The 12500-nt window shown below is 53.6% G+C and overlaps 2 protein-coding genes across 2 annotated transcripts in view; both read left to right on the top strand.

Annotated features, from left to right (window-relative positions):
- LOC308131576 (cyclic nucleotide-gated channel beta-1-like) overlaps positions 1–2735 on the top strand; it is a gene marked incomplete at both ends in the record, with an annotated part of 9882 nt that extends 7147 nt beyond the window's left edge. Inside the window, 2 exon segments of the mRNA XM_080498352.1 lie at positions 1260–1449; positions 2502–2735. Of these exon segments, the coding sequence (XP_080354478.1) occupies positions 1260–1449; positions 2502–2735 (424 nt within the window).
- An 8729-nt stretch (positions 2736–11464) lies between these two features.
- Positions 11465–12500, top strand: part of LOC308131586 (kinesin-like protein KIFC3) — a 16052-nt gene continuing 15016 nt past the window's right edge. Inside the window, 1 exon segment of the mRNA XM_080498366.1 lies at positions 11465–12253. Within this exon segment, the coding sequence (XP_080354492.1) occupies positions 11582–12253 (672 nt within the window). The 5' untranslated portion in view covers positions 11465–11581.

Raw genomic sequence — 12500 nt, forward strand, 5'->3', positions numbered from 1 at the left:
AAATAATTTAAAAAAAAACCCCAATCACCTGATGTCCTCGTCACAGCGTTGCCGTGGCAACGCAAAATGTTTCCCGGAACCAAAAAAAAAGGCGTTGTGGTTCTAGCCGGCCGAGGCTCCGGTAATCCCGATGCTTCGCGGTCGGTTCTGCGGCGTGGCGGTGGCGTGGCGGGGGCGTGGCGGTTGCGTGGCGGGGGCGTGGCGGCGGCGTGGCGGGGGCGTGGCGGTTGCGTGGCGAGGGCGTGGCGGCATGGCGTGGCGGTGGCGTGGCGGTGGCGTGGCGGCGTGGTGGCGTGGCGGCGGCGTGGCGGTGGCGTGGCGGCGTGGCGTGGCGGCGGCGTGGCGGCGGCGTGGTGGCGTGGCGGTGGTGTGGCGGCGTGGCGGTGGCGTGGCGGCATGGCGTGGCGGTGGCGTGGCGGCATGGCGTGGCGGCGGCGTGGCGGTGGCGTGGCGGTGGCGTGGCGGTGGCGTGGCGGCGGCGTGGCGGCGGCGTGGCGGCGGCGTGGTGGCGTGGCGGTGGTGTGGCGGCGTGGCGGCGTGGCGTGGCGGCGGCGTGGCGGTGGCGTGGCGGCATGGCGTGGCGGCGGCGTGGCGGTGGCGTGGCGGTGGCGTGGCGGTGGCGTGGCGGCGGCGTGGCGGCGGCGTGGCGGTGGCGTGGCGGCGTGGTGGCGTGGCGGTGGTGTGGCGGCGTGGCGGCGTGGCGTGGCGGCGGCGTGGCGGTGGCGTGGCGGCATGGCGTGGCGGTGGCGTGGCGGCATGGCGTGGCGGCGGCGTGGCGGTGGCGTGGCGGTGGCGTGGCGGGTGGCGTGGCGGCGGCGTGGCGGCGGCGTGGCGGCGGCGTGGTGGCGTGGCGGTGGTGTGGCGGCGTGGCGTGGCGGCGGCGTGGCGGTGGCGTGGCGGCATGGCGTGGCGGCGGCGTGGCGGTGGCGTGGCGGTGGCGTGGCGGTGGCGTGGCGGCGGCGTGGCGGCGGCGTGGCGGTGGCGTGGCGGCGTGGTGGCGTGGCGGTGGCGTGGCGGCGGCTCCTCCAACAGGATTAGACTAATCTGCTCTTCGTCGCTCCACTTTGAGAGAAGGAGGTCAGGTCAGCGGTGATCCTCCTCACCTGATAGGCCGAGTGGCGGTGGGGGGAGGGGGAAGGGGGGATGGGGGGGAAGGGGGGGGGTCGGACTCCCTCCACCTGTCAGGTGCCGGCCACCGTCCCGTCACAGCACGGCTGGCCGGCGTCTCACCGACACGGCGTCTCTCTCCGTCCCCGCAGGACGATGCTCACCAAGGACAAGAAGCCGGACGAGAAGGAGGCGGAGAAGGAGGCGGCGGCCATCGTGCCCCCCCGGCCCGACACCCCCCAGATGTTCAAGGCGGCGCTGGAGGTGACGGAGAAGGCCGGCATGGAGGGAAGCTTCGCCAAGCTCAAGAAGGTCTACAGACCGTCTGCCGGCGGCACAGAGGTACGGAACCACCGCCGGCCTTCAACAGCTCACTGACCGTCTGTGGCGGGAGGTCAGAGGTCAGGAGGTCAGAGGTCAGACCGTCTGTGGCGGGAGGTCAGGAGGTCAGAGGTCAGACAAACCAACCCTTCACTTGTGTTTATCAAATACTGGTACAGTAAAAGCTCAATAAGCGTCTGATTTCAACAACAGATTCTGGGGACACCAGTACCAGGTCCAATACTTGTACTTGTACTTGTACTTGTACTTGTACCTGTAAAAGCAACCTGAGACCAGCAGGTAGTGAGACGACCAACAGCTAAAGTAAATCATGTTCTGACGACATATCAAGAGGAAAAAAATTGTTTGTACACCAGCAACTCCATCACCAGCAACTCCGTCACCAGCAACTCCATCACCAGCAACTCCGTCACCAGAGACATTGGGACTAGCAGAGTTAGCCCAATGTAGCTAATAGCTTAACTGCTTGGCACATAACGAGCCGTGCTACATGCTACATGCTTCATGCAACATGCTACATGCTTCACGCTACATGCTACATGCTTCATGCAACCTGCTACAAGCAACATACTTCATGCTACATGCTACAAGCAACATGCTACATGCTACATGCTACATGATACATGCTTAATGCTACATGGTACATGGTACATGTTACATGCTTCATGCTACAAGCTTCATGCTGCATGCTACATGCTACAAGCAACATGCTAGATGCTTCATGCTACATGCTTCATGCTACATGCTTCATGCTACATGCTACATGCTACATACTGAATTTTTGGGCTCACACACACAAGCGATGTTCCTTATAATATTCAAATATGAATCAAATATGAATCAAATATGAATCAAATATGAATCAAATATGAATCACGCTAAAACGTCATTAATAAGTCCTCGTATCGGCGAGTAGCTAAAGGCTAGCACTGGCTCTTTTCCTCGTCCGCTAAAAAAGTGGTTCCGGTGCATCCCTGTCGCGAGAACCGTCGACTCTCCAACGCTCGACGACTTCACCGCTCTGACGACACACCTGTCTTCTGTGTCTTCAGGCTCCGCCCTCCGTCTCCCCGGCCCCGCCCCCTTCCCCCATGCACCGCCGCTCGCCCCTCCCCTTCAGGGCGGCCCCCGACGACGGCGAGGACACGGTGGCGCAGACAGCCGACAGCTCGGTGGTCATCAGGATGACGCCGCGGCGCAAAGGGGAGGAGCTTCTGACCGTGGAGGTGGCGGTGGGGGAGGGGGAGGCGGGGGAGGGGGAGGAGAAGGAGGAGGAGGAGGAGTAATCTGAAGCTGCAGCCTGTCTCTTCCTAACTGATGATCTCACCTTCCTCTGAGGAGGAGCAGGAGGAGGAGGAGCAAGAGGAGGAGGAGCAGGAGGAGGAGCAGGAGGAGGAGCAAGAGGAGGAGGAGCAAGAGGAGGAGGAGCAGGAGGAGGAGGAGCAGAAGGAGGAGGAGGAGCAGGAGGAGGAGGAGGAGGGGGAGGAGGAGGAGGAGGAGGAGGAGCAGGAGGAGGAGGAGCAGGAGGAGGAGGAGGAGGAAGAGGAGGAGGAGGAGCAGGAGCAGAGGGAGGAGCAGGAGGAGGGGGAGGAGGAGGAGGAGGAGGAGCAGGAGGAGGAGGAGCAGAAGGAGGAGGAGGAGCAGGAGGAGGAGGAGGAGGAAGAGGAGGAGGAGGAGCAGGAGCAGAGGGAGGAGCAGGAGGAGGGGGAGGAGGAGGAGGAGGAGCAGGAGGAGGGGGAGGAGTAATCTGAAGCTGCAGCCTGTCTCCTCCTAACTGATGATCTCAACTTCCTCTGAGGAGGAGGAGGAGCAGGAGGAGGAGGAGGAGGAGGAGGAGGAGGAGGAGGGGGAGGGGGAGGGGGAGGAGGAGCAGGAGGAGATTTGTCTTTTTGCTCCTCCTGCTTCACAAAAAGCTCCTTCGTCTTCCCTCATGTTTCTCTCCTTCACTTGTTCTCTCCGTTAGAAGAGAAAGAGAGGGAAAGCAGAGATGAAAAGAAGGAGGAACAGAAGAGAGGAAAGAAAAGGATCGTAGACATAAAAGCACAGAAAGAAGAATTTCTCCTTTTTTTCTGTTCTTTTCTCTCTGCGAGCCGGAGGCAGGCTGCAGTACCGCGTCTGACCACACACGCTGCGACACGAGCGGCAGCCGTCAGAGCCCAGAGGGGCGCTGTTCCCCTCTCTGAACGTGTAAAGGTTCACTTTGTTCTGTCCGAACATAGAAAGTCAGTACATGACGGGATGACCTCTGATGACCTCTGATGACCCCCGTGACGTCCCGTGACGTTTCCAGACGACCTTTATTCCCCTCAACTCTTCCCTTCCCTTGACAATCACTCTGGTTCAAAGGTCAAACTGTGGAATTTAGTTTGATTCATTTTAAACACATTTCAATGTAATTTTTGGGTTTTTATCCGTGAGCACTTACAGACTTCTTCATCAAATATAAGTGTTTGATTTGATTGAGAGGTGTGAAAACATTTCATTCATAATATCCACTAAAGCGCTAAAGCAGCCTGCAGGTGCTTGTAGCAGCTTGCAGCCACTAGGTGGCGCCAGTGACGCGTGAAGTTCAGAGGAAACGCTTCAGGAAACCCGCCGAGTGACCGGAAGTAGACAAAAGGCGGGAAAACTGATGGAATGCGGTGTGACAGGAAGTGGAGAAAAGGCAGGAAAAGTGTAGCTGCAGACTGAGAGAAGAAGAAGAAAACAGCTTTTAGAGATTTTTAAGCGGCGGCTCATGAGCTGAGAGATCATTTGATTCTGTTCACGTCCATTAAGTGTGCTTTTATTTTGAAGTGTTTAAAGTTTCGCGCTCATCGCAGGAAATGAAGAAGCTGTTTATGGATCAGTTTGTTCGTCATGTAAAACTACGACTTGTATTTTGAATTTTAAAGTGCAATAAAATTGTGAACAATCCAAAGTGTTCTTTCTTTCTTTCTTTCTCATTTTCCTCATTTCACATCACGGTGTCATATCGAGGATTAGAAACACACAAGTACGAACCTTCAGCTACCTGCTGGTACCGAGTACCAGTACCAGTACCAGTACCAGTACCAGTACTTAATCAACTCCATTACGCTTCATTCATAACTGCTCCACATGCAAACAATATGTAAAAGCTACTGTTGGAGACTCTGTCTCTATCGATGCTACGTCACCTCCATCAGCCTCACAGTCTACAGTAGCATAGCTTAGCATCGCCGGTGTGTGAGCCTGAAACTCTTTAGCTATTAGCATGTAGCATCGCTGGTGTGTGAGCCTGAAACTCTGTAGCATGTAGCATGTAGCATCGCTGGTGTGTGAGCCTGAAACTCTTTAGCTTGTAGCATGTAGCATCGCTGGTGTGTGAGCCTGAAACTCTGTAGCATGTAGCATGTAGCATTGCTGGTGTGTGAACCTGAAACCCTTTAGCTCGTAGCATCGCTAGTGTGTGAGCCTGAAACTCTGTAGCATGTAGCATGTAGCATCGCTGGTGTGTGAACCTGAAACCCTTTAGCTCGTAGCATCACTGGTGTGTGAGCCTGAAACTCTGTAGCATGTAGCATGTAGCATCGCTAGTGTATGAGCCCGAAACCCTTTAGCATGTAGCATATAGTTCGACCCTCACACTAACATAGACATGTGTAAGTAACTAGAGTAGGTTCTAGAGTTATATGTCTATGTTAGTAGGTCTATAGTTCTATGTGTATATGTTTACGTTAGGGTCTATAGTTCTATGTGTATATGTTTACGTTAGGGTCTATAGTTCTATGTGTATATGTTTACATATATGTTTACGTTAGGGTCTATAGTTCTATGTGTATATGTTTACGTTAGGGTCTATAGTTCTATGTGTATATGTTTACATATATGTTTACGTTAGGGTCTATAGTTCTATGTGTATATGTTTACATATATGTTTACGTTAGGGTCTATAGTTCTATGTGTATATGTCTACGTTAGGGTCTATAGTTCTATGTTTACGTTTGGTTCTCAGCTGCTTCAACTCGTTGAACTCATGTGGGCGTCGCCTTATTAAGTTTATGACTGAGTGACGTCCATGTGACGTTTTATATGTCTGGAGGCGGTCTCTGCCACGTGACGTCACAGCACCGCCCCCCCCCCTCCCTCCCTGTGCCCCGGCCCACGTCACACGCGCGCCAGACATACAGGAATCCCCACAGTCCGTGAAGGCAGCAAGGCCGCGAGACGTTCACGGCCACACGGAGCTCCTCCACGTCCACACGGCGCGTCTGCAGGTCCGGGTCTGTCCGGTCCGGTCCGGTCCGGTCCGGTCCAGTCCGGTCCGGTCCGGAGCCCCGCGGGAGGAGCGGCTGTCCGGGACCAGGAGGAGGTGAGAGCGGTCCGCTTCCGTCTGTCTGTCCGTCTGTCTGTCCCGCGGGGACCGACGGGTGTCGCCCGGGGCGGGGCGCGGGTGTGCGGGCTCTCTGACGGGGTCAGGACGGTGTCAGGACCGGGTCTGCCCCCCCCCCATCCAGCACTTTCCACCGCTTCAAAGCCTTTCACGCCCTCAGCGGTTTGTCTGTTTCACCGGGACAAAGCGGCGGCCGCACCAGGTGAGCACAACAAACGCTCCACGTGTCGGTCTCCATGGCGACGCCGCGGCGGCTCGTCAGGCTGATTGAAAACACCTTCATCCTCCCTCCTCTTCATCACTGCCTCCTCTTCATCCTCCCTCCTCTTCATCAGGTCGGTCTGGAGGCTCGTGGTTCTGCTGCTGGTGAGGCTGACGCTGGTTTAGAAGGTTAACTGGTTAGCTGGTAACCAGGTTACCGACATGTTATCTGGTTAGCTGGTAACCAGGTTACCGACAGGTGAACTGCTAACCAGGTTACCGACATGTTTTCTGGTTAGCTGGTAACCAGGTTACCGACATGTTATCTGGTTAGCTGGTAACCAGGTTACCGACAGGTGAACTGCTAACCAGGTTACCGACATGTTTTCTGGTTAGCTGGTAACCAGGTTACCGACATGTTATCTGGTTAGCTGGTAACCAGGTTACCGACATGTTTTCTGGTTAGCTGGTAACCAGGTTACCGACATGTTATCTGGTTAGCTGGTAACCAGGTTACCGACAGGTGAACTGCTAACCAGGTTACCGACATGTTTTCTGGTTAGCTGGTAACCAGGTTACCGACATGTTATCTGGTTAGCTGGTAACCAGGTTACCGACAGGTGAACTGCTAACCAGGTTACCGACATGTTTTCTGGTTAGCTGGTAACCAGGTTACCGACATGTTATCTGGTTAGCTGGTAACCAGGTTACCGACAGGTGAACTGCTAACCAGGTTACCGACATGTTTTCTGGTTAGCTGGTAACCAGGTTACCGACAGGTTATCTGGTTAGCTGCTAACCAGGTTACAGACATGTTATCTGGTTAGCTGCTAACCAGGTTACCGACATGTTATCTGGTTAGCTGGTAACCAGGTTACCGACAAGTTATCTGGTTAGCTGCTAACCAGGTTACCGACAGGTTATCTGGTTAGCTGCTAACCAGGTTACCGACATGTTTTCTGGTTAGCTGCTAACCAGGTTACCGACAGGTTATCTAGTTAGCTGCTAACCAGGTTACCGACAGGTTATCTGGTTAGCTGCTAACCAGGTTACCGACATGTTTTCTGGTTAGCTGCTAACCAGGTTACCGACAGGTTATCTAGTTAGCTGCTAACCAGGTTAACTTTTGACAGTCACTGTACTAACAATACAACTTGGTGGTGTGTGTGTGTGTGTGTGTGTGTGTGTGTGTGTGTGTGTGTGTGTGTGTGTGTGTGTGTGTGTGTGTGTGTGTACTTTCAGTAGTATAACTAAACAGCGCCAACTAGTGGACTAACATGGAAACTCCATGGATTATTTCGTGGTTCTGGATATAGTTATAGTAGATCTACTAGATATAGTTTGGTAGAACATCGTCGTTGAAACGCAAAAGATGAAAACGTGCTGAATTTTCACTTTGTGTGTGTGTGTGTGTGTGTGTGTGTGTGTGTGTGTGTGTGTGTGTGTGTGTGTGTGTGTGTGTGTGTGTGTGTGTGTGTGTGTGTGTGTGTGTGTGTGGGGTCTTTAAATGTTTCCATTCGCTGTTTGAAGTCACAGAGGAAAAACTGGATCAGAAGAACATCACACACACACACACACACACACACAGTATTTATAGGCCGTGGTTGTGTTACGTTGTGGTCAGTGAGAGGAGACACACCCTGTGTGAACACACAGCGACCAAGACCTGGTTCTTACTGCTCATTATGGGACACACACACACACACACACACACACACACACACACACACACACACACACACACACACACACACACACACACACACACACACACACACACACACAGTAGTTCAGGATTAAGAGAAGCACTAAAAGTTCCTCCATGAGAACAAGAAGAAAGTTCCTGTCCATAGACATGAAACCTCCAGCGCCGCCATCTTGGATGGGTCTCCTGCTCGTGCCTCCAGCGCCGCCATCTTGGATGGGTCTCCTTCTCGCGCTAACCATAAAGATCTCAGGCTGGAAGATCCACTAAAACCACTTGCTCGTCCAGCGAGCAACAGCAGTAGCAGCTCATTGGGGCGTGGTATGTTTGGAGGGGGCGTGGTCTGTTGTGAGGGGGCGTGGCCTGTGAGGTTCTCAGAGTGTGAACTCTCCTCACAAACTAAGACGACAAACAAGTTCTGCCAACGGCGGGAGAACCTTTCTTCTGCTTCTTGCGGGAGGATGGAGGGACCTGGGAGGAGGAGGAGGAGCAGGAGGAGGAGGAGGAGGAGCAGGAGGAGGAGGATCACATGACCACAGCGATCCAATCACTGTAATCAGATTTTCTCCTCAGATACTTGAGATGAAAAACATCCTGTCAGCTTCATCCTGCTAACACACACACACACACACACACACACACACACACACACACACACACACACACACACACACACACACACACCCTCCAGATGAATCTACAATGTTTTCCAGATGTGATGTTTGTCTGCTTTGGTTCCTGAATGACTTCAGGTTTGATACAGAACCATAGAGCTACAGGACTAGAACCATAGAGCTACAGGACTAGAGGAACTTGAACAAAAAGCAGCTCTGGAGGATTTTTAGCCCCACAGGATGTAGATGAGACACACACACACACACACACACACACACACACACACACACACACACACACACACACACACACACACACACACACACACACACACACACACACACACACACACACACACACACACACACACAGATGTTGAGCTCAGCTGGACTCTGTTATGAAACATGTGATTAAATGCAGACGTGATGTCGGGGGCCTCCGGGGGGCGCTGTGAGGCTGCTGAGCTCCTCCTGCTGCTCCTCCTGCTCCTCCTCCTGCTGCTCCTCCTCCTGATCCTCCTCCTGCTCCTCCTCCTGATGTCATGTCCCTAAACTGTTTCCCCTGCAATTTCCTCCTGAAACGACTCAAACTGCTGTGATGGTTTTAACATTTCTCCTGTTGTCTCCCCGTCTGCTGCTGCTCCTCCTCCTCCTCCTCCTCCTGCTTCCCCTGCTCCTCCTCCTGCTTCTGCTGCTCCTCCTCCTCCTCCTCCTCCTCCTCCTGCTCCTCCTGCTGCTCCTCCTCCTGCTCCCCCTGCTCCTCCTCCTGCTTCTGCTGCTCCTCCTCCTCCTCCTCCTGCTCCTCCTGCTGCTCCTCCTCCTGCTCCCCCTGCTCCTCCTCCTGCTTCTGCTGCTCCTCCTCCTCCACCACATGAAGTAGCATTAACATTCAGAAGCTTCTATTTCTAAGAGCATGTTGGATTATCAACTGATGTTTCTGCTTCTTATTGGTTCATTAATCTGATTCTTTAAGAAGAGCTGACATCAGATTATAGAGCCTCTTCCTCCTCTAACATCAGATTATAGAGCATCTTCCTCCTCTAACACCAGATTATAGAGCATCTTCCTCCTCTAACACCAGATTATAGAGCATCTTCCTCTAACATCAGATTATAGAGCATCTTCCTCTAACATCAGATTATAGAGCCTCTTCCTCCTCTAACATCAGATTATAGAGCATCTTCCTCCTCTAACACCAGATTATAGAGCATCTTCCTCTAACATCAGATTATAGAGCATCTTCCTCTAACATCAGATTATAGAGCATCTTCCTCCTCTAACATCAGATTATAGAGCATCTTCCTCTAACATCAGATTATAGAGCATCTTCCTCTAACATCAGATTATAGAGCATCTTCCTCCTCTAACACCAGATTATAGAGCATCTTCTTCTAACACCAGATTATAGAGCATCTTCCTCTAACACCAGGTTATAGAGCATCTTCCTCTAACATCAGATTATAGAGCATCTTCCCCCTCCAACACCAGATTATAGAGCATCTTCCTCCTCTAACATCAGATTATAGAGCATCTTCCTCCTCTAACACCAGATTATAGAGCATCTTCCTCTAACATCAGATTATAGAGCATCTTCCTCTCCTAACACCAGATTATATTCTGATGGTGACCTTGCCCCCCTCGTTAGTGAAGCCCCGCCCCCTCGTTAGCGAGATGAAAGTGGTCGGTAGAGTGGAAACCTCCTCTTTGTCCTGGACGGACCAATCAGAGCTCGGCGTCGGGCCGTCAGGCTGTGTTCTGAGAATGAGTCCTGACAGTTCTCATCAGGCCGCTTCTGCTGGTTCCTTCATCCTCTCTGCTGTTCTGACGCTGTTCTGCTGTTGTGACGGTGTTCTGACGGTGTTCTGATGGTGTTCTGACACTGTTCTCACACTGTTCTGCTGTTCTGATGGTGTTCTGACGCTGTTCTGATGGTGTTCTGATGCTGTTCTGATGGTGTTCTGACGCTGTTCTGATGCTGTTCTGATGGTGTTCTGATGCTGTTCTGATGGTGTTCTGACGCTGTTCTGACACTGTTCTGCTGTTCTGATGGTGTTCTGATGCTGTTCTGATGGTGTTCTGACGCTGTTCTGACACTGTTCTGCTGTTCTGATGGTGTTCTGATGCTGTTCTGATGGTGTTCTGACGCTGTTCTGACACTGTTCTGCTGTTCTGATGGTCTGACGCTGTTCTGCTGTTGTGACGCTGTTCTGATGGTGTTCTGACACTGTTCTCACACTGTTCTGCTGTTCTGATGGTGTTCTGACGCTGTTCTGATGGTGTTCTGATGGTGTTCTGACGCTGTTCTGATGGTGTTCTGATGCTGTTCTGATGGTGTTCTGATGGTGTTCTGATGCTGTTCTGATGCTGTTCTGATGCTGTTCTGATGGTGTTCTGATGGTGTTCTGATGCTGTTCTGATGGTGTTCTGACGCTGTTCTGACACTGTTCTGCTGTTCTAATGGTCTGACGCTGTTCTGCTGTTGTGACGCTGTTCTGCTGTTGTGACGGTGTTCTACCGGTGTTCTACCGGTGTTGTGATGGTGTTGTGACGGTGTTCTGATTACATCATCGCCGGCGGCTCACAGCAAATTTATCCAACAAGAACAACAGATGGTCGGTGGGGGGGGACTCTCTCTCTCTCTCTCTCCCTCTCTCTCTCTCTCTCTGTCTCTCTCTCTCTCTCTCTCTCTCTCTGTCTCTGTCTCTCTCTCTGTCTCTCTCTCTCTCTCCCCCCTCCCTCCATCACCGAGGGTGGAGGTGAAGACCCGCCTCGCTCTAATCCGCTCACTGACACAAACGAGGATCTGCTGCTGGACTGCAGTTCTCCTTCACCTCTTCTTGCTCGGTTCCCTGGTTCCTCGGTTCCCTGGTTCCTCGGTTCCCTGGTTCCTCGGTTCCTCGGTTCCTCGGTTCCCTGGTTCCTCGGTTCCCTGGTTCCTCGGTTCCTCGGTTCCCTGGTTCCTCGGTTCCTTGGTTCCTCGGTTCCCTGGTTCCTCGGTTCCCTGGTTCCTCGGTTCCCTGGTTCCTTGGTTCCTCGGTTCCTCGGTTCCTGGTCATTGTTTCTCCTTCAGAACCAGGAAACTTCATCGGTCGTTTTTGTCTCGTCGGTTCTTTGTTAGTCTGGTTCAGAACGAAGTCCTGATCCGGTCCAGGTCTACCGGTCCTGGTCCGCCAGTCTGCTCCAGCTCCGAGGTTCTAGAGACCACTAGATGAAGACAGACCTCCACCCAGAGAAGACCTGGACCTGTGAGACCAGACCATGTATGTCCTCTGCACCTTGGCCGTCCTGACGATCCACAGCCTCTTTAAGAACCGCTACAGCTGGGAGTCCAGGGGACCCCCCGAGTCCAGGGGACCTCCCGAGTCCAGGGGACCCCCCGAGTCCAGGGGACCTCCCGAGTCCAGGGGACCCCCCGAGTCCAGGGGACCTCCCGAGTCCAGGGTACCCCCCGAATCCAGGGGACCTCCCGAGTCCAGGGTCCCCCCCGAATCCAGGGGACCTCCCGAGTCCAGGGGCTCCTCGGCGTCCAGGGGACCCGTGGAGTCCGCCAAGAGGAGTTCAAGTTCCAGAAGACCCCCACATGTAAGGGGGATTTTGGAGGCTGTCAGTTGGCGGACTGGTGGTCCACCAGGATCCGCCACCCTGGTTGGAGTCCACAAGAGGTCCAGGACTGGAGGATGTGGTCTGGATGGGTCCACCACCATGGCTGGAGTCCACAAGAGGTCCAGGACTGGAGGATGTGGTCTGGATGGGTCCACCACCGTGGCTGGAGTCCACAAGAGGTCCAGGACTGGAGGATGTGGTCTGGATGGGTCCACCACCGTGGCTGGAGTCCACAAGAGGTCCAGGACTGGAGGATGTGGTCTGGGAGACCGGAGGCGGAGGGGAGGAGGTCCAGGTCTCCTCCCGGTCTACAGGACGGGGGTCCAGGTGAGGAGCAGGTTCTGGTGGTCTGAGGTGAGGGTCTGGGTTCTGGTTCTGGTTCTGGTTCTGGTTGAAACTGAAGTTGAAAACACTTTGATTACTTGATTGTACTCGAGTATTTGTACCTTTTTCCTCGTTTGTAATTTCTGAACCGTTTCCTCAGTTTGGAAACTTTGTCTTCATGTTGAACCAGAATCTGGTTTCTGGGGTCCTGGTTCACACTGGTTTAGACTGGTTCACACTGGTTTAGCCT

Source organism: Blennius ocellaris, assembly GCF_963422515.1.
Source record: "Blennius ocellaris genome assembly, chromosome: 1".
Taxonomy (NCBI): Eukaryota; Metazoa; Chordata; class Actinopteri; order Blenniiformes; family Blenniidae; genus Blennius; species Blennius ocellaris.